Genomic DNA, 25925 nt, shown 5'->3' with positions numbered 1-25925 from the left:
TTCAAATGGCATATTTTAAAGTACACAATACCCAGGGGCCCTGCTGCTATTGATTTGCCTCTGGTGGGGTCACTGCCTCACTTTCTACAGCTTTATTAACTGGGACCATACACTGGGCCTCTTTCAAGTGAAAGAAGAGTGGATGGGACATTTGTCTTCAGGGAAAGCTGGGGAAGGAGTGGGGTGACTTTTATTGGGAATGCCCCAGAGGTTTTATAAGGGAGACTGGTGACCCTTACAGGACTTGCCCTCCTTTTGTAAATTACCCTGGAGCCACCCTGGGGAAAGGAGGTAGGACTATGCTGTCAGCTTCTTTCAAGGTGACCGAGTTCCCATTCTCCTACCCTCACGGTGCTGCTGCACTCAGCAGGGCTGTGACCACCAGCCACTGGGCTGCGAAGGACCCCCCTCCTCTTCCTCCTTAACCTTTGCCCCGAGCACGTCCAACCAGAGAGAGAGAGAAGGGCATGAATGGGAAACATGGCTGCAGAAGGGTGGCAGGAGTGTTGTCAAGGGTTGAGATGTCCAGACATGGTTGGGACATGGTTGGGGTCCACTCTCTAGCCAAGTAAGCAAAGCCAGTTAGCTGGGGTACATGGCTGTGTTCAGGCACGGGATTGCTATACTCTTTCCATCTCTGGAGGAGACACCAGGTTACCCCATGGTCTGGCTCTGAAGGCTGCAGCAAAGTGTACATCCTCTGGCTCATAAGGTACAGGGCTCCAGCTTATTTCAGCATGCCAGGGAGGGTTCCAGGTCCCCATGGCATCTTGGGTATCCACAGGGCACTGAGCTTAACAGAAATGGGGTGGCCGCTCCCTGCAGGATGCCTGCTGTAGCAGAAGCAACAGAACCTACTTTCCCAAATCACAGGTTGGGGCCTTATTTTTACTGCATTAGCTTTTTAACCTTAAGCTAAATTTAACCTCTTTGCTCCTCAAGATCCTAATTCAGTCTCTGTGGGAGTACAGCCAGTTTTAAGTGACTGTTTCACTGAAACCCACCAGGCTTTAGGCTGCAGACCCTGCACCTTCAGCACTAATCAGCAGATTAGGATCATCTAGCTTCTTTTCATAAGGAGAGAGAAAATACCTTCTTCTTTCTGAAGGTCTGTGACAGAAATGCATGAATGACATTACACTGCAAATAGAAGTATGCATGTAGCCAAGGTACACTCTACAAATATGCACCTTCCAGTGCCCTCTGAATACACAAGAAGTCGCACATTCAGGTTACTTGGTCTGCAAACCAGAAGGAGCACCTGCCATTGTGGAGTTAACTCTGAACAGCTTAGAGACATCCATAAGCAGGAGAAGGAGTTGCATAAGCCAGAAATAATGTCACAAGTGATTGCCTAGCTTTGCTAAGTGCAAAATGGAGATTGTCTTTGGAGCAGCACAATCATTTGTACTACCATTGGCAACACGGTATCTTTTATATAGAGCCCTGTTTCTCTTGCAGCACAGGTGAAATATAAATGAAAAAAGGATTAACACCTTTCTTTAAAATGTTTGGGAACCAAGGTCCAAAAATATCTGCTGAGGGCCAGGTAAGGGGTGGGAATGATTTTATCTGACTGTGTTGATACACGAAGCTGAACTGATCACCTCGGGCTCCACATACAGTCAATGGGGAGAAACAAAGCTGCAATTCATCTGCCCCGAGGCATTCAGGTACAGAAGGGAGAGAGAAATCTTGGCCTAGACTCCTCTGCCTGTTATCACGTCAACTGTAATAGGTGACCGGCTCAGAGGAAACTCCATCTGTATTTAGTTTACTGAATCTGACAATGGGAAATGCCAAAAACGTAGTCCCCTGCCTGCCCAGAAGGTCTCTGGTACAAATACCAGGCTGTTATCTGCCAGCCAGACTGACCATGACACACAGGTGACCAGTCATATGTCGCTCTGTATTTTGAGGGGGGGTTTGTTCATTCAGCTGTTGTCAGCTTTGCAGAAACGGAGAAAAGTCAGCAAATGGCAGACTGGGACTGTCCCCAGCCCTTGCAACAGAATCCATCTCAGAGAGATGCTTCTTTGATCAGCAGCACTGAACAGATCCTATAGGCACAGATCTTGGCCATCTTTTCTTCAACTGGCCAGTTACATCCTCAGCTGTCCCCAGGTGAAAATACCCAGCACAGAAAATGAAATACGAGTCAGCACACCCAGCATTGGAGTTAATCCAGTGTTAAAGATGGATGGATTGCCCCTTCCTCATTCACTTCATTGGCATACTTACTAAAATCACCTGCTCAGTGCTTCCTCTGGAGAATAAACTCAAATGGTGCCTAGAAACAAATGTACTCTTTAAAGGGGAATCAGCATTGTGCTATAATAGAAAAACATTGTCTAATCGCTCTATCAGTAATTACAAAGAACAGGATATCACTAATTAAAATGTGAAAGTGTCTTATGCAGGGTATAACAAAAAAGGGTAATTAACAATCAAAGGGAATGCCACCACCTTGCCACCAAACTGCATTAGGCTTCAAAAATAACACTACTCAACTCTAGTAGAGCACTTTTCATCTGTAGATCTGAAGGCACTCTTATGTGGGGAGGCAGGTGTCCTGTGTCCCATTCTATTGCTGGAGAAACCAAGGCAAATTTATACAACTTGTGCATGGTTATACAGCAGGTCCGTGGCAGAGCATCCTTTACTTTGGTCTCTTTACTGATGGCAACAAGGAAAGTTTCAGCATTTGAATGAGTACAGTGATTTCAAGGATTTGTTTTAGTGTGTATGTGTATAAACAGCTAATTTAGCCGATATTTCAATATTGAAGGGAACAGTAGGGAACAGTCTGTTCCTTGCCATGACTTTTGAGGTCTGTTTAATGCTGAGAAGCATGTCCCGTGTGCTTAAACAACATCAGAGGGTGATTTCCTGATGGGAGAGTGAAATCACAGAGGGCAGCAAAACAGAGGTAGTCCAATTCTGGAGACAGCAAAGACATGAGTCACTTCTAAAATCACTACAGAAAAACAGTTTCCTTCTCCACTGTTATCATCAAGTCACACATTACCAGAGACTGGGGAATGAACGGAGTGAGGTTTTGCTCTCTGCTCATCCTCTTTCCCCCACTCTCTCTAAGCATCCACCATCGGTCACTAGTGGGGGTTGGTTACAGACTCAGATTTACCTCGTCTGGTTCTTTGTGCAGGTCCAGGGAAGGGGACAAGAGGTAACATCATCCAGACTGTCTTCTCCTTCACAGCAGGAGCATTTTAAAAGCCCACGGCAGCCATACTACACACATGAACTGCACTGACTGTGTACTAGGTTCAGAGTGTAAAATAGTGATAGCAAAGTCTGGTTTTAATGTAAGAAACACTTCCAGCATGCATAACTATTCACCACCCTTCTGCTCTGAAATTTTTACTCAAAAATGCCTGAAAATATAGCCTGGGTTCCTTATTTCTGCCTCTTGTAGGTGCCCTAAAAGAGGCAGCATTTTGATCACTTTCTGGAAAAAAATAATTAAGTCATCCCAGATCAAAACCACAGGGGAGGGATTGTCCCACAACACAGTATTAATCTTGCTAACGTAAGAGAGCTCCCTTCTCTCGTACAGCTCTTCCAGGAGTTTCTCCTTGGTTGTGTTGGAAATAGGTGCTATAATCTGCTTAGAAAGTTTGGTCATGATTTTAGTCAGTGCCCACCAGAAGTCTCCCAGCAGCACAAGAAAAAAAGATTTTTGTCACTGGCAGTTGGAAACAAACCAGGTTATCTGCAGAGAACTGGCTAAGCTTGCTGCTCTGGAGAAGGGAACCCCTCTCCCCACCGCTCCACAGACACTTTCTCCAATCAGCAGCCACCAGTGCTTTCCCAGAGCTTTGATACAAGAAATTTAAGCCACAAAACGTCTCTGCTCAGGATTGTACAAAGTCTTTTCTCTGCCCTTCTCATCAGGGAAGTACCAGGGAGTCAGACGGCTGAGTCCAGCTCATGGGAGACCTCCACACAGTGGAACACATTGTGGGGGTGGGGACCATAAAGAACCCAAGATGCAGAGATGCACTTTGCCTCCGGCCCCTGTAGCGAGAAGGAAGGCCAAGGCCGGGCGGGGGGGTACCGCTGGCGTGGTGAGCTGACATCTCAAAAGAGAGGGATGCCTCACCCCCTCACTGGGTCCCCATCCTGGTGCCGGCGCTGCGGGCTGCCCTGCTGGTGACCGCGTGATATTTTTTCCCTGCTCTCTTTGTTCCAGCTGATGCAGCAGCAAGCCGCGATCATGGCGTCGGTGGCGCAGGGCGGCTACCTGAACCCCATGGCAGCCTTTGCTGCAGCCCAGATGCAGCAGATGGCGGCTCTGAACATGAATGGCCTGGCAGCCACCCCCATGACACCAACCTCAGGTAAGGAGCCGGGGGGGGGGGGGAGAGGGCAAAGGGCAGGAAAATCTGGCCACATCCCAGGGGTGACCTGGCAGGACGTGTTAGCTGACACGTTCTCCCCCAGTGGGTGTTTACTGAAATGTCGGTCTCGTTGGTGAAGGTCACCAGAAGAGAGAAGTGGAGCCGACCAGATCCTTTTGTGGTCTGGGAGTGGGAGGAAGGGCAGAGAAAGGCTGCTGCCACCTCTTCCAGAGCTGGGCCCAGCTGCAGGTCAGCTTCTGTATCATGAAATATTTGTAAGGGCAAAGCCAAAGGGCTTGCCAGCAGTGGGCTGTTGGGCTGGCTGTGCCCTGTGCTGAATGGTGCTCACTGGTGGGTGAGGAGAGCAAGAGGGTTGAGACCCACCAGAGCTGTGAAGCAATGGTCTTGTTGGGAAGGAGGAAGGGTGCTGGCAGAGAAGGAATTGGAAAGGGCTCTCAGCCATGACTCTTCCTTCTCAGCCTTATCCCTTACAGAGCTTTCCTTTAGCTCTGAGCACTCTCCAAATGGCACAAAACATCCCCCAGTGACCTACACTGGTTTATTGGTGGTGCATATGGATGTCCAAGGGGGTCAGTGCTGGTGCTGTCACAGCCAGGCTGGTCCAAAGACAAACCAGATAAGGTTTGTGGTGAGGTGCAATTATTATTATCAAGATGAGCTATGTCTTTGGGACACAAGCTTTTCCCCTGCTGTGAAATAGGACAGGAGGTACTCAGGGAAGACCTCCGGTGCATACTGGGAATGCAAGTGTTTGGTGAGATGGTTTCTGGGTGCTGGCGCAGAGACAGGTAGTCAGTGGAGGGCTGCCAGGATCTGGCTATGCTGTGAGGTGTCACAAGAAGCCCATGCTAGGAGCTGCGGTATATGGTTCACTGTGCAGAGAATTAAGCTGAGATGGAAACAGGACTGGCTTTCCCGGGGCTTGAAGCACAAGGAAGTCATTTGGGCAGGAACAGGTCAAGGAACCAGCAGGGCTGGAAGTCATGGAGTGGCATGTGGCCTAACAGCAGGGAAGCAGGGCAGCAGGGAAAGTGGGGCCAAACCACGAAAGGAAAGAAGTGAGAATTTGGAGAGCTTCACAATATACCACAGAGTCTGGTAGGGGAGCAGAGGACTTAAAGGTCGATCTTCAGAGGACCATTTCTAAGGGACAGGTTGGGATAAAAGGGTCCCTGGGGTGATGCGGGTTCTTCCTATGAGAGGCACTGGGGATGGGACTGTGTTTGGAGAGATGTGGCATACCAGTGCCCTTGTGTGAACCTTGAAGCATCAAGCTGGCCAGGAGGGGACCAGCCTGACAAAGGTTTGGGGTGAGATATGGGAGGAGTGAGCTCTGCCTGAGCCAGCTGTGGCACTTTGTGGCAAACTTTGTGGCACAACAAAGCACTGGGCAGAACAGGATCTGGGACTGCAGAGCAGAGCAGTAAGAGAGGAAGAAACAGCTTCATTGCTGAACATGAAGAGGTCTGCACCAGCCCTGGAGCAGGAAAGGGCCATCTGACAAAACAGCCAGGAAAGATGTCTCGTGGCTGAGAAACACCGGATGGCAGGGAGATAAGGCACCACAGAAATGCAGGCTCGGGGGCCATTCCTAATGAACTGAGTTCTACTAACCTGTCCGCCAAAGAAAACCTCCCCGTTCACACACAGTTTAGCATCTCTTTGCAATCTGTAACTGGGAACAATGTCAGCAGCTACTGGATCAGATGCTTACCTTTTCCTTTGCTTGCATTAGAATATGAAGGGGAAAAAAGAGGAGAGAAAGAAAGACAGATCTCATTCCATGCAAACTTACGGAGACCCAAGGAAAAGCACTTGACTCAAAAAATCTTATACCACACATTTCAAAATATATGTTTACACAACGATAAATGTATAAACAACAAGTCAATGGAGCTACTGCAAATCCAAATAGAAAAGTGGCTTAATTATATGTGCACCCTTTAAACCCACTGCTGGAAAGATTATCATATTTGCACTAGCTAGATTTGTTTTGTGTTGATGGGAGCAGAGAGAACGTCAAACAAACACTGCCTGGAATTCAAATGCTCTCAGGGCCTGGAAAGCTGAATCCAGGCCATGGTTTGTGATGGCCCTACCGCAAAAGAGCACAAGTTCTTTTGCATATAAATAAGTCTTGAGAATGAGTGAGCTCTGTTACATAGGTGTGTAAATACCAGTACAACAGGCCAATTCTGCGCCTGAAGTGATATCTAGCACTTGAAAAATATCCCAGCCCTTCTTTGGCTCAAACTCTCCTCCTCTTCTGGTGTGCCCGGTGCCCTCTGGGGACTGTTAAGCTCTTATTGTCAGAATATAGGAGAGGAAAGCTCATGATTTTAACATGCTTTCAAGAGCACCCATGACTGGTCATTACCGAAAATAAGATGCTGGTTTAGATGATCCTTTGATCTCTTTCATGAAAGGTGAAAGATTTTGCACTCTCCTTATGACATATTTTCAATCATGGAGCCTATGCACTTTGCTGTTATTGCAGATTTACCTTGAATGGGTAGCTTCCTTCATGAAAAGCCTCTGTAATGGGTTGTGGAAATGTCCATTGACAATTATTCCTTGGGTGAAATGTTTAGACTTTGAAATGACTCCTTGTATTACTACAACACTCACAAAGCTTGTGATAAGATGCATAGAAAATGTTTCACGTAACGTCTGAGCAAGCAAGCCTACAACACTAGCAACGATTTCTGAGTAGCCAGGAGATATCTGAAGCCTAACGTGAATTCTCCTGCTGGCTTTTGTTAGCATTCAGAAAGCCAAATAGAAAATGATCATTCTGCTTCATAGCAGGATTTCCAGTCATTGAAGTATATCTTTGTTCTGACTTGGAATGAAAATGAAACATTTCAAAGTTCTCTGAAAAACAGGCATTAGAAAAAGTGTTTGGAACATTGAAAAAAAAGAAGTGTTTTGATCTTTCCTAAGCAAAAGAAAAATTGTGCTAGAAAAAGAACACTGGTAACCCAGAAGTCCTAGAGATTTTGGATGTATTGACTAAGCACAGTGCCTCTGTGCTGCTATCTTCAGGCCTCCTAATCCAGCCGGTTCTCTGTGCATCCCACCCCTAGGAGAATGGGCTCCTTGGGACATGGCCATGAGTTCATTCAGGCTCACAAGTTCCCATGGAACCTAAGAACTTAGAGGTTTGGATCCAGGCAAATCTAACAGACTAGAGACAGGATCCATCTCAACTGGTTTTTAACCATAGAAAAGGTAGACATTTAGTTTAAACTAGTCACCTGGCTTGCCTGCAGTCGATGGAGTACAGTAGGCAGTCCCAGTAGGAAATTCAGACCTTGAAAATGTTATGCTGTTTGCTGGCATTTTGGTGGTTCCCCATCAAGAGTCAGGTTTCTCTCACACAACAGTCCGTAATTGTGAGGCAATTAAATTGACATCTCTGAAAGTTTGGTTAGAGTTTTGCATTTCTCCCATCATTGGTATAATCTGGGTGAAAAGTGGATCTGCAGTGGGTCAGCCACTCTGTTAACTGCACAGAGGGGTTAAAAATGAAATTTCATTTAGGCTTCCTTCCTTCCTTCTCTTCTCCCTCCCTCCCTCCCTCCATGTTGTAAATCTGCACCTGGTATAGCTGCAGCAAGAGATCTCAAATAAGGGATGAAATCCACAACTGGCATGCACCACCACCATTTGTTCTCTGCGGTGGCATTATGCCAGTTTTACTCCAACTACAGATATGACCTCTCCAGGGGGGTTCTTTACAAGAAGAAAATTAAAGAATTGCAATGAATATGCCTAAACTTCCTTAGACATGCACAAAATAGCAAGCACAAATCCCTTGCTGCAATTTTAGAAAAAAATTACTTACATTGTCTATGCAAATAAGGGAGAGATCCAGAAAAGCAACTGAAATTTTAACTAGACTTGGTGATTTGCAAGCTGATGGCATATGCTAAGAGCATTGCCTTTGGACTTCAGTTGCCATTGCTGGCTCCCTGTACCTCCACAGAGGACATTTTTAAAGGCCAACACCATTTAAATAAGCAAAGGGGAAACAGCAGCTTGTCTGCTCATGGTATAAGAAAAGAGCTGAAATATTGCCTGCTTTTTGGGCTACTCAAATCAGAACATATTAAAATATCTCATGCATCTGTATTGGTTTTCTTAAAACACCAACACAGATTTAAGTAGGCATTAAAGTGTGTTATTGGACTAACCCAACATGGAATGCTGCTATGGTGAAGAAAATTTCTGCAATTGTTTTAAGAAAGAGGTTACTGCAAAAATGGTGCTTTCCATCAGTAGTATACCCTGACACAGAAAGATATCACTTAAGATAACATAGATTAACTTCCCACTCACAGCTAGAAAGAGAAAAATACGATTTCATACTCATTGAAAGCTCATTTTTGGTCCCTCAAAACATACTGAATATGTTGCAAGAAGCACAGACCGCCCAGTCATTTATAAACATACAGAGGAGCAGTCAATGAGGTAGCAGAGGGATTTAATTCTCCCCTCAGAAATTTAAGAATTCTCTAACAGTGGGTCACAGGGTACCACCCAAAATATAAAGACTAAATTGTTCTTCTGAAGTATGATTCCATGAAAGAAACAATTCTAGCCCAAATTTTGCCCCTGTTGAGTGGGAGATCTCTGCTAAAACTCTATGAAGTCAAGTTTGAGCCAAACAGTGACACTAAAAAAAGTATCACTGGCTGCTTTTAGGCTACAAATCAACTTGCCAAACCTTTTAAGGATCCCTGGTGCTGAGAAAGTTCAGAATGAGTTTGTACATGAAAAGTGTATTCATGCGAGAGTGCAGACAGAGGAGTCCTGGAAATCGGTACACTCACAAAGCTGACATCTCCAAAGAGAAACTGAGAGGAATTGCTGTAGAAAGGTGGGACTGAGAAGTTGCTTCTGGTGCTAAGTGATATCTAGGAAAGAAACATCTGCTTATTTAGCAATTTAAACAGGTAATACTCCAAGGAGAAAGTTGAGGAGGAAGGGTGGTATTTCTATAGTTTTCTATTGCTTGATATTAGCCATAGAGACCATCATCAAGCAAAAGCTTCATTCTGTTGAAGAAAGTTTTGCAAGCCTTTCTTAAGTCCTTTCCAAACAGAGAAGCAATAGCAAGCTCTCCCTTTCTTTGCACAACAGCTTAGGAGATTTTTCACTTCTGGATTATCAGAAGGTTTCTGTGTGGTGGTCACAGCCATGTGTCAGCGGTTTTCTCCGTGTAGTTATTGCTTCCAGTACTCACCAGCTCTGATTTTGTGTCCTCCCCACTTGCAGGTGGAAGCACGCCTCCTGGCATAACTGCACCAGCTGTGCCTAGCATCCCATCTCCAATTGGGGTGAATGGTTTCACTGGCCTCCCGCCGCAGGCTAATGGGCAGCCCGCCGCAGAAGCCGTGTTTGCTAATGGCATCCACCCTTACCCAGGTAAGCCAGACCAATGCTGTGCCCACAAACTGCTCCTTCAGTCTCAGGGAGATTGTCCGCATCCACAGGCTTTGTCCACCATGAGCCACCTCTGAAGGTTTATACCCTATACCGTCAGGGCTCCCTCTAGCATTGGTATAGTTAGGTCTTACCCGCTACAGCGATTACACACTTAAATCTGGATGATAGACATCAACGGTGTATTGGAGGTGAAAAATTTTTATGCTGAAGAATTGAGTGCTCATCTGTTGGATGACTTGTCTGGTGAATACAATCAGGACACCCAGCGTGTTTTGCTCTAGTTAAAATTTGATCTGAGGCCTGACCAGTTCATGCTGGCAGATCTCCTAGCAGTACTCCCAAGGGTCTTGCTCCTGGCTAGGCTTGAAGGAGCTGTGCTAAGCCCGTTTGCATCTCCTAGCACCCACTGTTGGTATCTCCTACTGGGATTCCATTGCAGCCGAATGGCTCTGGGAGATCGAGGCCAGAGAGTCCACATGGCTGCCGACACAAACTGATCCATTCCTCACACCATGTGTGCAGACAGCGAGTGTTGGTCTCCGAAAAGCAGACCTGGAGAATGAAGCTCCTTTAATATAGCCACAGAATGGGCTCAGCTTCACCATTTTGTGGAACACCACCAGAGAACTGCTGCTGGGATTCAGACTGTGACTAGTTCAAAAGATGCCAGCACTGAAGGGGTGATTTTACAAGCCCTGGCAGCCAGGGATGAATGAGGGAACTTAAGGGATACATACCTGCCTCTGTACCTGCACTTACAAATACATGGACACTCTGAGGCTGTAATCACCAAGAACTCAGGACTACACAAGTCCTCAATGTGCACCTGCATTTTTTCAGCATCCTCAAGATTTGAAATAGCCCTCTCCACCAAGCTGTACTTCTGCTAGGAAGACATTCCTTACTATTGTTGTATACATACCAATAATAGCAATCATAACAATAAAAATTTAAGTAAATGTTACTAATTGATCCTAGCCACCAGCTGGCAAAGGAGTATTTTACCCTGGGGCACTCATAGATTGATCTAGTCTGTTAGGAAATCAAAGACTGAGTCAGATGCTCCAGCCAAAAAGCCCACAAAACCCCTAAGAAAAAAAATTATTTCGATCTCAGCCAGTCCTGAAAACTCAGAAGGTTCAACATCACAGGGGACTTCATGAGCTACAAGGCAAAATACCACATAATGTAGAAATACAAAACTCTTACCTAGTCACAGTTCAGACAATGTCACTGAAAAAAGCCACTCTGTGAATGCAGCAAAGGAAAGCCCAGAAATACCAAGAGTGCTGAAAAATAATTATCATCCTCCACACACACACTTTGTAAACATTTAGCCATGAGTTCAACTTTAAGCGGGATTGAAATCAAGGGGCTTACTGTGCTAAAAGTTAGGCATGTATATATGTGCTTCTAGCAGCTTAGAGGGATAGGGAGCTCTTGGAGGCTTACGGAGGCATCAAAAAATTGCAGGGAGCCCTTAGTGTGCTCAGTGTGCTCAACCACAGCACCAAGAAAGCACCCTGTCTTTAAGGTTATATAAATACAGCCATCTTTTCAACTATCCACCTATCTAAGTATCTACCTGTTTGCCAGTCTATCATCTCTCCATTTTTTCATCCATTTCTATGTCTATCTTTTTTTCTAGTTTATCTAGCTCCTTTTAGCTAATTTTCCATGATCCATTACTGCAGATACCAGAGAAAAGATGATCTTTCTAGATGAATCTTAATGACTTGAGCTTTTGTTACTATCTCCAACTATCCCCATAATTGAAGAAAGCTTTCAGTTAGGTATTTCATCCATGATTATATAAAAGTCAATGGCCTTATTCTGGTTTTCCCTGAATTTTGGAGAGACTTGCTCAGCCAGCAATTCACAGTAAGTCACTTCACAAACACCAACAGCCTAACACACTGAAAGGCGACAGTCATCCTTGCTCTACTTTGCTGCAGGCAGAGAGGCTCCTTTCTGCTGGTAAAGCTGACATTCAAATAGTCTGCTTTGTGTAAAGTTTGGATACATCTCAGTGTGTCTTCAGCAACATATTAATCTGTCTTGGTGCTCAAATTCCCCATAACATAGTGACATCTTAACTTGTAGCAGAGGTGCAAAGGGAACGGTGGCAGGCCAAACCCTCACCTCTCATTTTACTTCTCCCTGTCCCCACTACCGATGAAACCCTCAAAGCAAGGCCCTTTGTAGCCATTTGGGTGTAGGACACATCACGTGTTTGCTCTGTCTTGTTTTCTTCTTTCTCAGGAGCATTTATGCACTCTCCAAAACTTTACTCCTTGCCGCAGGCTTTACTAAGGCCTGGAGCTTAGCAGTATAAAAAAAAAAAGGATTAGACATTTATATGGGTAATGAGAACATCCACAGCCATATCTGACTGGATAAAAGTGTAGAAAGGACACAAACCTTCATGCTTTATGATATAAGCCAGCCACTAATTGCTTGGGGTTAGAAAGAAATTTTCATCACTAGGCAGCTTATTCCATCATTGTTCATTATGGGATTTTTCACACTTTCCTGTGTAGCATTTGTTACTGGCACTGCCCTGTGTTTCGGCATGTCTGTGCTTCTAAATGCAAGGGTAGAAATAAAACATTAAAGCTAAGCATGCAATTGCACTAACATTATAGAGAAGAAAAGAACATGCCAGTCCCCATCCAAAGTCAGTATCTTCCAAACAACTTTCTTTTATGGTATATCTCTCATTCTGAAAGTGGCTAAGAGTGCTGCAGTATTAGGTACATAACCATAGTCTTGCTATGATTATGACTTGCCATATATTGTTTAAAGCCTGAATTTTGCTCTCAGATACTCTTTCATACTCCACAAAAAACTCAAATGTGGGTTCACACCATTAGATCCTGTAGCAGAATGATCTTTGTTGTCTGAAAATAGCAAAATGGGACAATCAAAATCTGTAGAGGCATGACATCCACATCATTCAGACACAAATAAATCCCATTAATTGTGCAGTTTGTCTACATGTCCACCTTTGTGTCTAGCTATAATATTTTTGATGGTGCATCTAAAATACTCCAGAACTCCACAGTCTTTGCACTATAAAAACGGGTCCATACCATGTAATTGTATTTACTCTGTAGTTTCACTCTTTTTTTTTCTGTCTTCCCCTGTGCTCTTTCTTTAAGATTCCCTTTGTCTGAAGCAGGGACACACACAGTATGATTTGAGTCAGACTACTGAACCATCGCATGGCTTTGGGCCAAAGGCAAGAGTAGGTTGAACAACCCTACTCACTAGGTCTCTGATCACAGCCCCAGTCCCTGCAGGAATTAGCTTTTTGTATGGCTCTGGCCAGGCTATGGATCCATGCAGTAGCACTAAAAACCATTCCTTGCAGGCATACTCTTTGCAAGCCATGCTTTTACCGTCTCCAAACTCAGCCAGCACATAATGCCTCACAGTGCACTTTTTGGCATGGACAGAATAACAAGGGAGTAAATATTTCCCCTTCCACTAGTCTAAGCCCCTCTGGAGATCTGACCTTTTTGTGTATTAATGCCTGCCCTTCAGTCTTTCAGCCTGCAGAGCTATTGAACATGGCAATGTGTCACAACCTATAGTGGGGACAAGGAGCATAATCTGTTATGCCATGATCTTGTGAGTCACTTTGCAGCAGCGCAAAAGCATTTGCCATTTCCACATTAGCCATAGTAACAGGGATTGTGCTCTTCTGCCAAAGCTTCTTAGCCACCCAGAGCCCAGTGCCTCTCTTGTAACAGTGTGCGATGTACAATAACAGCAGAGACCATCTGCACTGGTTTCTGCTGTCTCTCACACCATCAGCACATCTGTTACTCTGGTAACAGGTCCTGCCCTACTGGATTGCATTGTGAAGGACTGGACAAAATGCTTGCTCCACAAATAAAGCCTTCTTGGGAAGAGAAGAGGAGGGAGACATGAGAAAATGGGGAGAGCAAAGGGCAGCAAACAAGAAAGAGAGGGGATTGTCTGTCAAAGGTCAATGAAATGAAGGAACTGGAAGGAAGCACAGAGCAGAGCCCCCAGAAAAGACTGAGGATGGCTGTGTGGTCTTCTGCCCAGTGATGTGCCCAGGAAGAAGCAGAAATACACCCCATAGCGTCCAACAGCTCCCAAACAAACTTATTCCTCCTGGGCCAAGGGATGTCCAGCTTGACCAGAGCCAGGGATAGATCCAGTGGTATGGCAGCTTTGTGGAACCTCAGATGGGGAATGCTTTCCAGGATGCTGCGTTCTTCAGTGCATTTGGTCTGGGCTTAGGTTGCTGAGGAAAACAAAAGCAAAGTTCCCTTGGTTGCTCATAATACATTAAAAACATGTCGTCTCATTTACTGTTCTCAGGCACACAGTGGTTCTGTTTCTGACTGCCCACCACTGCCAGGACTAGCTCTCTCTCTCCTCTCTGCAGACACAGAAGAGGTCCCCCCACTCCCCTTTGGTTACACTGTGGGTAAGTCTGGGCTAGCAAGACAGCAAGATCCCCTTCATACCCTATTTGGGGCCCAGCCCTCTCCAGTGAGGATTAGCTGTCTGTACGAATGGACAACCAAGCCTTTATGCCCACATGTTTCCAAGCCACTGCTGAGATTGGCAGTAAAGGTGTCCCCCACAGGTGAATTCCTGTGCTGTAGAAACTCATGTCTTATGAACTGAACTGAGACCACCAATTCATTTTCTTTGGCTCAACAAAGAGCTATCAGGCAGTAACCAGTTTCACCCATTGCCAGCAGAAAGAGGATTCAAACTCCATCTGTAATTATTACCATTACCCAAGCTAATTTTGTAGGGGAGGAGTTGCCGGCACGCTAATATGACAGCCTTATCTATTAGCTTGTCAATTAGCTAGCAGGGCTGCTGATGGGCAGGCTGCTCCTCTGGACCAGTCAGTCCAGGATCAGTCCTGATCACGACAGACACCATCCAGTGGCATTGGCAAGATCAGGGCTTCACTTGTGCAGGAAGAGAAAGGGACTGACTTCCCCCACCCCAGTGCCCACCCTGACATTTCAGTCCTGAAAGATGTCAGACAAGAAGAGTTTAGAGAGGAGGTCAATCAGGAGAACAGAAAAAGAGTCACCTGCCTGCACCTGTAGAAGGTCCAGGATGAAAACCAAGCCCCACGGCTTTCAGTCAAGACATACATCGTGCCCTAGAAATGTACCTGGCTCAGCGGCCCCAAGGCTACGTTACTTACTACGGGAAATCTTTGGCTGCGTTCTGTTTGTCCACCCTAAATCTCCGGGTGAGAGCTTTCCCGTTCATATTTTGTATCAGCAGTTCCAAAACTGCAACAGTGACCACCTGAAACATCATTATGACTAGGAAGCATTTATTTGACCCATTTGTAACAATCTGCCATGTGCCATAAACCATGCTTTACTGGTAAAATAAATAAGTGAAGGAATGCACTCATTAAAAATATAATAACAAGTTGCCATCTTCAATTGTAGTCTAAGCTACATTAATGATGCCATGTACTTCCAACAATCATGCTGCAGCCATAATGAATGAGGTTGTTTAAGGCAGTTGTGGGAGCCTTTCCAGAGCCAAAGTATTTTCTCCTCTGATCTGGAAGAAGGTGTAAATACAAATAAGGCTCTGTGCTGATGTTTTCAGAGGCATCTAAGTGAGTTAAGACCTCGAGCTTTATTTTTAAAGATGACTTAAACTAAGCTCCCAAAAAATATGGATTTAGAGTGCCTTAATAGCTTTTAAAACCTGACCCTGACTTACATGTTTATGACCTTAGGCAAAGGGAGGGATGTCTGGTCCCGACTCTGCTGTTGAATTAGTTTGTCACCTTGGCCAGCCACCTCCACCTGTCTGCATTTCTGAGTCTTCTGTGTCTTTCTTGCCTTGTCCACTGGAAGCTCTTCATTGCCAGACACGACTCCTATCGTTTTTCACAGCACTCATCTCAGCAGGGGCCTAATCAGGGATGGGGCTTGGAGGTGTGAGTATTACGAAAATAATAAAGATAATCCTGATTTCCAGGGATGAACTATATGAATTTTATAGTAGGCCCATATGTTGTCCCAAACAAGCATGTACAATACCTGGGGATGCTACCAAAGGGGCTTTTCCAACTAAAAGGATGGAGCAGAGGGCACAAATGCACTGGATTTCTTGGCTCCTTTGACGTGTAGGGGAAGAGACAGTGGGACAACATGTCTTTGGCTGAGGGGTGTCCAGACCCTAAATGGTGAAATGAGACTATAAAACACAGGATGGGGCTCTGCTTTCTGCTGGATCAGCACTTTCTTTCTGTTATTGCAGTTATTGTTGTGTCTGAATACCTAATTAATTACAACAGTAAACACTGGCTTCTTTAATCACAGCATCAGCTGTCCTAATCAATCTTAATAATATGGAATCTGTACTATGGCACCCATTAATTTTAATCTACATAAATTTGCTAAGACCTCTCACAAGCTTATTGTATGAAATGATATAATTATGCATATAGATTAGGACTGTAGAGAGTGATTTAAATTGGATTTAAGGAAAAGGTGAATAGAGCCCTCCCACTCAGTTATTTATTTATTTATTTTAAACCTGGTCTTCACATAGATTTTTTTATTATTATTATTTTATTTCCCCCCACTGACTGAACAGCGCTGCTTCTCTTTGATCGCCCTCCTCTCTATACACCCTCCAAGAGGTGATAGTGGCCAAGCTGCAGCTCCTGGGAGAGGTGTAAAATACCTCCAGGACAGTGAGAGGAATGAATAGATGGGGCAGAACACAAACCTGTGGATATGAGTGATAACATGTTTTTGTAGAGCCGTGCAGGGAGCAGTGCTGCAAAATAAAGTGAAATAGATGGAATAAAGCATGTCTGTCAGGCAATGCATGGGCAATCAGAAGCAGGGGATGAAGAGGATATCATATAGGTGTTAGGTTTGCTGACTCCTTCCACCAAATTGAAATCCCAGGGTGTCTTAGGGGCCCAAAATGTGCCAGACCCTGCTTTTGTCTCTCAGAAGCACTGGGTCACTCTGATTTCAGAGAGCAGATTTCCTTGGCTTTCTCTTACCCTGAGCTGGGACAGGGACACTGTCCCATACCCCCCTGAGGGGGATGGAGAGCCCCCTTTTGATGGCTCAGGTAGTAACCATCATCCTTTTTCCTCACCACCCCCACTGTCTTCAGTGCAGCTCCTCCTGATTTACACCCCTGACCATCACAGCAGACTCCAGCCCCCTGTCCCCTACAACCATTTTCACCTGGGGCACCCATATAACAACTTGTCTTGGCCAGACACTGTAGCTGGGTTAATGGCATCTCAGGAGGGATTCTTTATAGAACATCACTTAAACCGATTTTATTTATTTTTAACAACGTGCTTCAATCTGCTACCTCCATCCTTTCATTCTCTGACAAAAGCTAAATGTCGGGCCTAACACTGGCTGAATGCCCCTTTAAAAAGTTGGATTGCAATCTAGAGATATATCAGTAGTAAGAAAGCTTCCTGGTGTTAATTTTAAAGCACTGGTATTTCATGCTGACTTGGGAAATCATCCTTGGTTTTTGGCATCAGGCAGAGGATTTGGAAAGTGACATTAACGGATCTACTTTCTTTGAAGGACTTGGGAGTAATTTCTTGACTTCTGCCTGATGAATAAGTGCTGCCTTCATTAAATTTATATTTATGCATATAGTAGGTCATTGGCTTTTTTTATGTCTCCAGGTTTATGGAAGGTTATCTGCCATGGTCACCTTGTGGCATCTTGGCCAGGACCGTCTTACAAAGAGACAATTGTATCTGAGCAGGATTTTTCCCATGGAGATATGGAAATGATCAAATTAATATAGAGGCAACATCCAGTGATAAGGCTCTTGCCCTGAGCTGCCAAATGAAGTTACTATTAGCATCTGTTTTCACAGTACACCTTTAGTTTGCCCTGCCAAGGCCAGATCCTCAGCTTCTGCAAAGCAGCAAGGCTACCTGGACTTCAGCGGGGCTGACGTGATTGATAGTTGTTCTCTGGCTTCTCAGGAGCCTCTCTGCTTCTTTGACTTCACCAGCTGATCCTCAGTTTGTACATTACATCACATTTAATCTCTTAAATGTTTGTATGTTGGATGTAAGAACTCCATGAGTCTGACCACAACAAAAGCTATTTCAAATGTTATCTATGGGCACATTTGCACAGATAGTCACCAGCACATCCAAGGTCTTTTGATGATATTACAACTTAGAGACATGCTAGTTCTGCTCCGAAAGCCCCCTTAAGGTGCTTTATGATATCCATGTCCCTCATCTAGTGTCTCCTATATCCCTATAGCTCTTACTAGCTATTTACCTTCTGGGCCACAGTAGGCTTATACCCTGGCACAGACAGCATGCAGAGGAGCTGAGGTCTGTTCCCAGCCCCGCATGCCCATGATCAACTAATATTTGCAGTAACAGAGAAGACTAGCCAGCTGGATGGGGAGAAAGGGTGGCCGAGACAGGGTAACCCTCCTACCTTAGCAGAGCATGATCTGTGTGAAGGCCACAGGGGTGCACACCCTAATAAGCTATGTGTATCTTATGGAGGAATAAAGCAACCTTCCCTCATGGTCTCCTTGTGCTGAGACACAGAAATGATTCATGTCTCCCCATCACTTTGAATTGTAGCATGTGCTGTGCTCCAGCCTACAGTCACACGTAACCCCTGGGGCAGGTTGGCTCTGGATCATGAGCCCCCTCATACACCTGAGCCCTTGCTGAACTTCTCCTGGGTCATTAGTATGTATGAGGGCAGTCACTTTACTGAACACGGCATGGCTACAACTTCCTCAAATGTCTAATCTGTGTCGAGATTTCTGGATCGATACCAGCCATTGGCTTCATCCACACTACAGCTGGGAGTGGAGGCAGTTATGTCCTTCACTAGGTTTAATTCATCTGGCCAAGTGAGCAGCAGCATGAAGATATGCTCATGGCTGCCCAAGCTACCTTGGCTTCATGCTGGGGTACCCAGCTGGCCCTGGAGTCTGTGTCCCTGCATCTTCATAGGCCGTGTTGGCCAGCATGGACCCATCCACTGTACTGAAGTCACATCTTCATTTGCTGAGTAAACACACTCTTCGAGCTAAGGAGGATGAGTTCTTCAGTGAGCAAAGGTCATCACTTTTGTTTTTAAGAGCTGTCTAGTTAAATTCCTGCAGGTGGTGACTTACCACAACTGTTTTTCCCAAACAGCCAAGGTAGGGTATGAGACTACAAGTAAAAAAACAGAGCCCCAAGCCAGGGGTTGCTGCCTTCCCATGCTGTCTAATCCTACAGCCCAGGTATGCTTTCGACTCACTCCTTTTCAAGAGCATCCAGGGATGTTTGGCTCAGCGTTAGGGTGCTGTGTGTTAGACCAGCCACCTTACATCTTCTTTACATATGCGTAAGTGATTCCCAGCTTCGAGCAAAGCTGACTGAAACCAGGCGAGAGTCTTTCCACTGGCTTGCATGTACTGTGAGCCAGGAGGAAACTCCCTGCATGATCTGGGGCACAAGGCAGCCTCCTGAGAAAGAAACACCTGGTTAGATCCTACCCTTGCTGAAAAGTCATTAAGACTCAGGAAAATAATGAACTAAAAGCTTTGTGTGGGAGGGAAAAAGGCTGCATTTAAAGGTCTGTTGTCCCAAACACTTTAAATAAAGCATTTGTCCACTTTTAATATTTCATCTTAAAGGTGAACCATGATTTTCAGTGTATATTTCCTAAGCAGAATGGCTTAGTTGCAATGGGCAGAGTAATGGCTCCAAAGGCAGGCGAGATGTCCACAGATGGGGTAAGGAGAGCAGCTCTGCAGTGAGCCAGGTGGTCCTGTTCAGGACAGAGACTCAGCTATAGCTGGGAGAGTGGGCAGTTCCCGTGTGTGCCCAGCTACGGCAAGGAATAAAGGAAAGGACCACAGTCAGACAGGTAGCGCTCAGTGACTTCTTCCATATCAACGAAGAGGCAGTCATTGCTAATTGTCAGCATGTCAGTGAGAGAACGAGCATGCCTGAGTCCAGCCTCAGCTGGAAGGAAGGAAATGCTGTGAGTGTATCTCCTGAGCAGCGGAGACAATTTCTTCTTCTAGCTCTATAAACAGATAAGTGCAACCAAGGAAGGGCAGTTGCCTTTGGGGCAGACATGATGCATCATCTCCTTTACTGCAGACTGCAAAACCATAGTTGTCTTATAAAGATTTCTCCCTTTACCATATGTCCCCTCACCTTCCTCAGGAGATATCTTCTACCTGACAGGACTTGGTCATTTTGGGGGTCCAAGTTATTATGATCCATTCTCCGAAAGGGGCACTGGAACTGGAATATCAGTCAACCTTTCACAGCCATTCAGTTTTCTTCTGGAGCAATATGCTCAACATTCTGGTTTTAGAGGAAAACAGTTTTGAGCAGAGGTTAAAAATAATAGTTTAGTTGCTTCCTTCTTCAAGAAGGCAGGAATAAGTGGAAACAGTTTTTATATTTTCCAAGCATTTCCTCTGGTTTCCTGAGCATCTACTCTTTAAAAATATAGCTTTGCATATCTACTGTGCCTTCCACTGATCTCCCACAGGTTTTAACATATTCTCATCACACCCATTTTTCAAGGGGTGAAAATCCTTACAGTAGGGCAGTGCTTTCCCATTTCACATATACGCATATTGAGGGACCTGCCAAAAGTCAGCTAGGAAATCAACCAAACAAATTCCAACCTAAGACTGCAATCCCACTTATTTATTCCTGTGACAACCCCATCCTCAAAGTCCTTGTGATCCAGTAATGCCCATAATGAACAGGAACCTCCAAGCCTTAGCCAGCTAATTGGGTTTGTCCCCTCAAAGTTTGGTCTTCTCACCATTCCTCCTTGTATTTTGGGAGGAAAGTGCAAGACCTTGCAAGCTTCCATCATGATCAATGGTGATCTTTGAAGTTAAGGTTCAAGCTGGTATTTGTATCTGTAAGAAAACACTTTGTCCATTTTCCTTGGGTCCGTAACACTCACGTTTGCCAACATACCCCACACTTTGGCATACAGTCAATGTCTCTCCTTGGATAGGTTAATGGAACCGGATTTCCTTCCAAGAGGCCCACGCCCTTGCAGCCTCCAAGCCCTTGCCTCCAGCAACACCTCTGTGCTTGTAGGAAGGAAGAAGGTAGAATGGAGGGGGGGAAGTGGCAGCTCCCTAAGGGATCATCCTACAAGTAAGAAGCTGGAGGTACTGCGTAAATGTAGAAATGTGTAGCACCAATAAATACAAATTAAACTCATAACAAGAAGTGAAAGATTAGAGCCAAGGTGACATTTGGACTGGAGGTTCAGCCAAGCTTTCTTTAAATTTTTTATTGCTGCAGATAAAGAAAGAGCTTATCCAACATGTTTCTCTCTTTTTCTCTCCCTATCAACCAAAGGGGAAAAAGAAAAAAACGTAACTATCTTTGGTTGTATTTGAGCTAGACTTCAAAGTTCACACAAATAAACAGTTTTAGGGGAGGAATGCACACTTGTAAAGAGAGAAAATGCACTTTGAAGCCAGCAAGGGACTGCATGCCTTACGCAGAGAGTCACAGCATCCTCCCTGGAGCAGACAAGTAGTGTCCCCCTCCCCTCCAAGCAGCATCTCCTCTCTCACAGAGGGCTGCCTGGCAGCAACACAGTCCTTAGAAGGGATGTGGGTATGGCAGGAGCCACTGCTTTGTTCTCTTCTCCTTCCTCCTGCTATGCCCCTGTTGTTTTCTGCTCTGACTGAAAGTTTCATGCAACTGTAGCTGTCATTGAGAGCTGAGTTTGCACAGCGCTTAGCACAGTGTCAGTCTTGGCTTAAGATGAGGGCTCTTTGGGGTTGATTACTGCAATGCCAAAAATCTGCATGATCAGAGGTGGGCTCCATAATTTAAGCTTGGGAAAAGAGGGGAAAGATTTGTTTGCCCTCTGCTCCAAAGTCTCACAGGGTGACGGCTGGGGGACAGAGCCCTCCTGGCCATCATGGGGGCTCTGTGCAATCCTGTTTGTAGAGTGAGATGATTCTCTTCTGGGACCTTCAACCCCTGGGTCTGTCTCATACAACATATTGATGAGGGAAGAGAAAGGGAGAGTGCCTGTCATGTTTTAACCTCTTCATTCCTTTTCTCTCGTGTCTCCACAGCACAGAGCCCCACTGCAGCAGACCCCTTGCAGCAAGCTTACGCTGGAGTGCAGCAGTATGCAGGTCGTTAGTATTAACACTTTCTCCCAATAAGCCTTTCTCTTCTCTAAAGCCTTTAATCTCTGAACACACCTGAGGAGCTGGGGGGAAGGGAGGTGTTTGCTGATACAGGGGCAAGCTGGGGGGGCCACAGACTCTTAGCTTAAATTTGCACTTCTTGTGAAAACAAACATAAGCCCAGGGTCTTCTCTCCCTAAGGAGGTGTCATGGTTTAACCCCAGCCAGCAACTAAGCACCACGCAGCCACTCACTCACTCCCCCCCCACCCAGTGGGATGGGGGAGAAAATCAGGAAAAGTAAAACTCATGGGTTGAGATAAGAACGGTTTAATAGAACAGAAAAGAAGAAACTAATAATGATAATGATAACACTAATAAAATGACAACAGCAATAATAAAAGGATTGGAATGTACAAATGATGCGCAGTGCAATTGCTCACCACCCGCCAATCGACACCCAGCTAGTCCCCGAGCGGCGATTCCCCGCCCCCACTCCCCCCAGTTCCTATACTAGATGGGACGTCCCATGGTATGGAATACCCTGTTGGCCACTTTGGGTCAGCTGCCCTGGCTGTGTCCTGTGCCAACTTCTTGTGCCCCTCCAGCTTTCTCGCTGGCTGGGCATGAGAAGCTGAAAAATCCTTGACTTTAGACTATACACTACTTAGCAACAACTGAAAACATCAGTGTGTTATCAACATTCTTCACATACTGAACTCAAAACATAGCACCGTACCAGCTACTAGGAAGACAGTTAACTCTATCCCAGCTGAAACCAGGACAGGAGGCAACCTCCTCCCTTTCCCAGGGAAAGGCTCCCACTGATCTCTACCTCGGTGCAGCTTCATCAGCAGGACCAGGTCCAGTCTGCCTAATGGAGTGCACAAGTACAAAATCAGGCCACTGATTTGGAGGCCACTTTCTATAACAGGCATCCTGAGTGCTGCAGCAAGGAGGGGAGATGGGCAACCAGACCCTGCAGAGCCACTGCTCCTGTGTCTGGCAGGGTATGGTATGTTTGCACATACCCTGATTTTAGGGTATGTCTACACTGGCCATAGCCCAGCTAGTTAGTTTGAGGCTTGCTTAGGAGCTACGCAGACATACTCCTGGCTTCCCAGCAGCTTTCTCCACGGCTCCCAACGGGTCAGCCTCCACTCGTGTCACCCTGTATGCTGAGCAGCTCCTTTGCAGTTGATGGACTGACACCAGCCAAAGTGACCTGGTGCAGACCACGACCCCACCGTGTTCAGCCTCCCCTCATGAGGTATTCATGGCCAAAGCTGCAAGGAAGCTGCCACCCCAAACTCATTATTTCCTGTGGTAACTGGAGCAATCACAGGCTCCCGCTGAGGAATGGCTATTATCTCATGTCAGCACTGTATCTGGAAACTTAATTTAATTCTCCATGTAGGGCTTCATTTGCTGGTGTTTTAGTTATTGTCATTTATTGCTTGTGAGGTTTGATAGATGGGAAGCAGCTCAACTCTTTGAGCTCTTAATTAACCCCTCTGCACACACATGGCCCCTATCCCCCTCTCTCTGGGCTCACAGGCGACCCGTACTCTGTATTTTTAGCAGCAAGGCACATCATCTACCATCTGTGGTACTGAATGGCTCCCCTTGTCTGCTTGGTGGGGGAGCTGAGGTGGGGAAAATTGTTTAATTGCTGCACACTGCTTCCACTGTGTTTGTGTGAAAGAGAGGAAGTCTCTAGGGACATGAACGAAAATGTGTATCCAAGAGTGTATGTGCAACTGTGCCTGTACAGTGTGTGGGCATACGAAGGTTAGAGTAAGGAAGGAAACACGTGTGAACTGTTTTTATGAACATGTGAGTTAATCAGGGTGCAAGAGATTATACAGGGAAATGTGTGCATGCGCTCTGCGCGTGGCTGTCAGCATGGGCATCAACACACTGAGCTTGTGAATGAATGTGTTTGTGGCACCATCTGGGATAGTTACACATCTCTGCTGGGACAGCTCTCAGCAGAGACCCCCATTTACACCGCGTGGCTGTCCCCGGTGTTACTGCTGATGAAGCTGAAGGGAGGGTGAGTGCTCAGGGCCATGTGGCACCTCCTGGAGCATGACTGTGGTGCTTATGCCACATCTCAGGCTGCATGAGATGGCCCTTCACAAAGCCAAAATGCAGGGGGAAAGCCCACCTCTAGCATGGTATGATGGTTTGGAGTGAAAGGTCCTTGCTTCCCAGCACTGAAATCTGTCCTTCCTTCTTCTCTCCCCTATAGCTGCTTATCCTGCTGCTTATGGTCAGATTAGCCAAGCGTTCCCACAGCCACCTCCCATGATCCCACAGCAACAGAGAGAAGGTGAGTAAATGGGCTGTCCTCATTTCTGGCCCCAGCATACCATCCCCCCACATTGGTTCCCCTTATCATACACCTAGCGAGTATCCATTAAACACCCAATTGCTTTGCATGCTTGGGCCACTGAGTCTTCTCCATTTCCATGGGCAGCACGGCATCATTGGCACTAACAGTAGTATGCAGGAACATCCTCATGGGAAATTGCTGCTGAGATCTCCTCAGTCCCCAGGGAGGGGAGCATGGTGGTGTGCATGGCCCATGGAAAGACCTGCTAGCAACATAGGCAATAATGGCCAGTGGGGGGGGTCTGTGTTCGAGACAAGCAACAAAAATGCGGATAAAAATGCAATTTAATTGGAATAAAGAATTTAATAGGAAACAAAGAACTGGTGGCCCTTCATTAGAAGCCAGTAACATGATTTCAGGCACCTGCTATTTAGAGAAAGAGGACCTGCTATTTAGAGCAGCTGATGTAGTCCTTTCAGCCTCCTTTGATAATCTGGAAACAGAAATCAGCCCTTTTAGAGCACAATCTTTATATCAGAATGAGATGAATCATGTAGTAGAAGTACCTATTTCTTTACATTGACTATGAGAGGAGCCTGGATTATCTAGTCCACACGACTAGATGACTTCACTGGAGACAGGAAAAGTAAGGAGAGGTGAATCTCCCACTATTGCATGTGAATGTTTTGGGAGGTAACCGTGCCATGTAATGTTCCCTTTACAGTCAGTGGGGAGCAGTGGGATCCTCAGAGGCAACCCACTCAGGTAGTCCCAACTGTCCTCCAGGGAGTCCACTGCTGCCTTTTGACAAGAAAAGGGAACTCCTTGCCTAAGTGAGGCATTTAAATCAGGTGCTTCAGCTTAGTGTAGAGATCCTCTTTTTAAATAATTACATTTCAACTTTTATCCTCTATTAGATCACTAACTCAGATATATTCTATGTTATACATGTTATTATATATAATGACATTTAATATTTTAATATACTGTAACAGTCAGAATGAAATTAATCAAGATTACACTATCAAAGAAAGACATTCTGATGGCCTAGAACTACTTTGGGGGAGAAATCTCATTTTTTAAGAAAATTAAGAATGTCACATTTCGATCTAATTTGGAATTATTTTTTCCCCAATGTCAGAATTTCCTGGGGAACACAACTTCCAGCTCCTGATTAGCTCTAGTACATGTCCCTGCTGTGAGAACAGATGCACAGACCTAACGTATCATTACAGAGATGTTTCCCCCATGCTGAAGGACTTTGCTTTTTATTACTTACTGGGGCTAGATTAAGCACAGGACAAAATAGCGAGCAGATCATTGCTCAGCATAGCATTGTGCCAGGAACCATCAGAAGCAAGGGATAGCTGTTGTGCACACTTTGAAGACCTGCTGCCCAAAGACCGGTGTTCACAAGGCATGGTGTGTCTCTGTGGGTTGAGGGTGAGTGTCACCCGGTGGACAAGTTATCTCATAACTCCTCTCTCCTTCCTGTAAGCAGGTAGCATTGAGGATGGTTGGGGGCCACGTATATGAGATGAACCACCAGTCCAATGCAGGTTGCTG

The 25925-nt window shown here is 45.6% G+C and overlaps 1 protein-coding gene across 1 annotated transcript in view; it reads left to right on the top strand.

Annotated features, from left to right (window-relative positions):
• LOC121232999 (CUGBP Elav-like family member 4) overlaps window positions 1-25925 on the top strand; it is a gene marked incomplete at its 5' end in the record, with an annotated part of 104480 nt that overhangs the window by 8181 nt on the left and 70374 nt on the right. The window contains 4 exons of the mRNA XM_041121546.1: window positions 4214-4361; window positions 9663-9812; window positions 21966-22031; window positions 24276-24356. Coding sequence (XP_040977480.1) covers window positions 4214-4361; window positions 9663-9812; window positions 21966-22031; window positions 24276-24356 — 445 coding nt within the window. The remainder of the gene's footprint in view (window positions 1-4213; window positions 4362-9662; window positions 9813-21965; window positions 22032-24275; window positions 24357-25925) is intronic.

The sequence above is a fragment of the Aquila chrysaetos genome (assembly GCF_900496995.4).
Source record: "Aquila chrysaetos chrysaetos chromosome W unlocalized genomic scaffold, bAquChr1.4 W_unloc_3, whole genome shotgun sequence".
Lineage (NCBI taxonomy): Eukaryota > Metazoa > Chordata > Aves > Accipitriformes > Accipitridae > Aquila > Aquila chrysaetos.
Note: the sequence above shows the minus strand (reverse complement) of the source record. Positions and strands in the feature narration are given on the sequence as shown.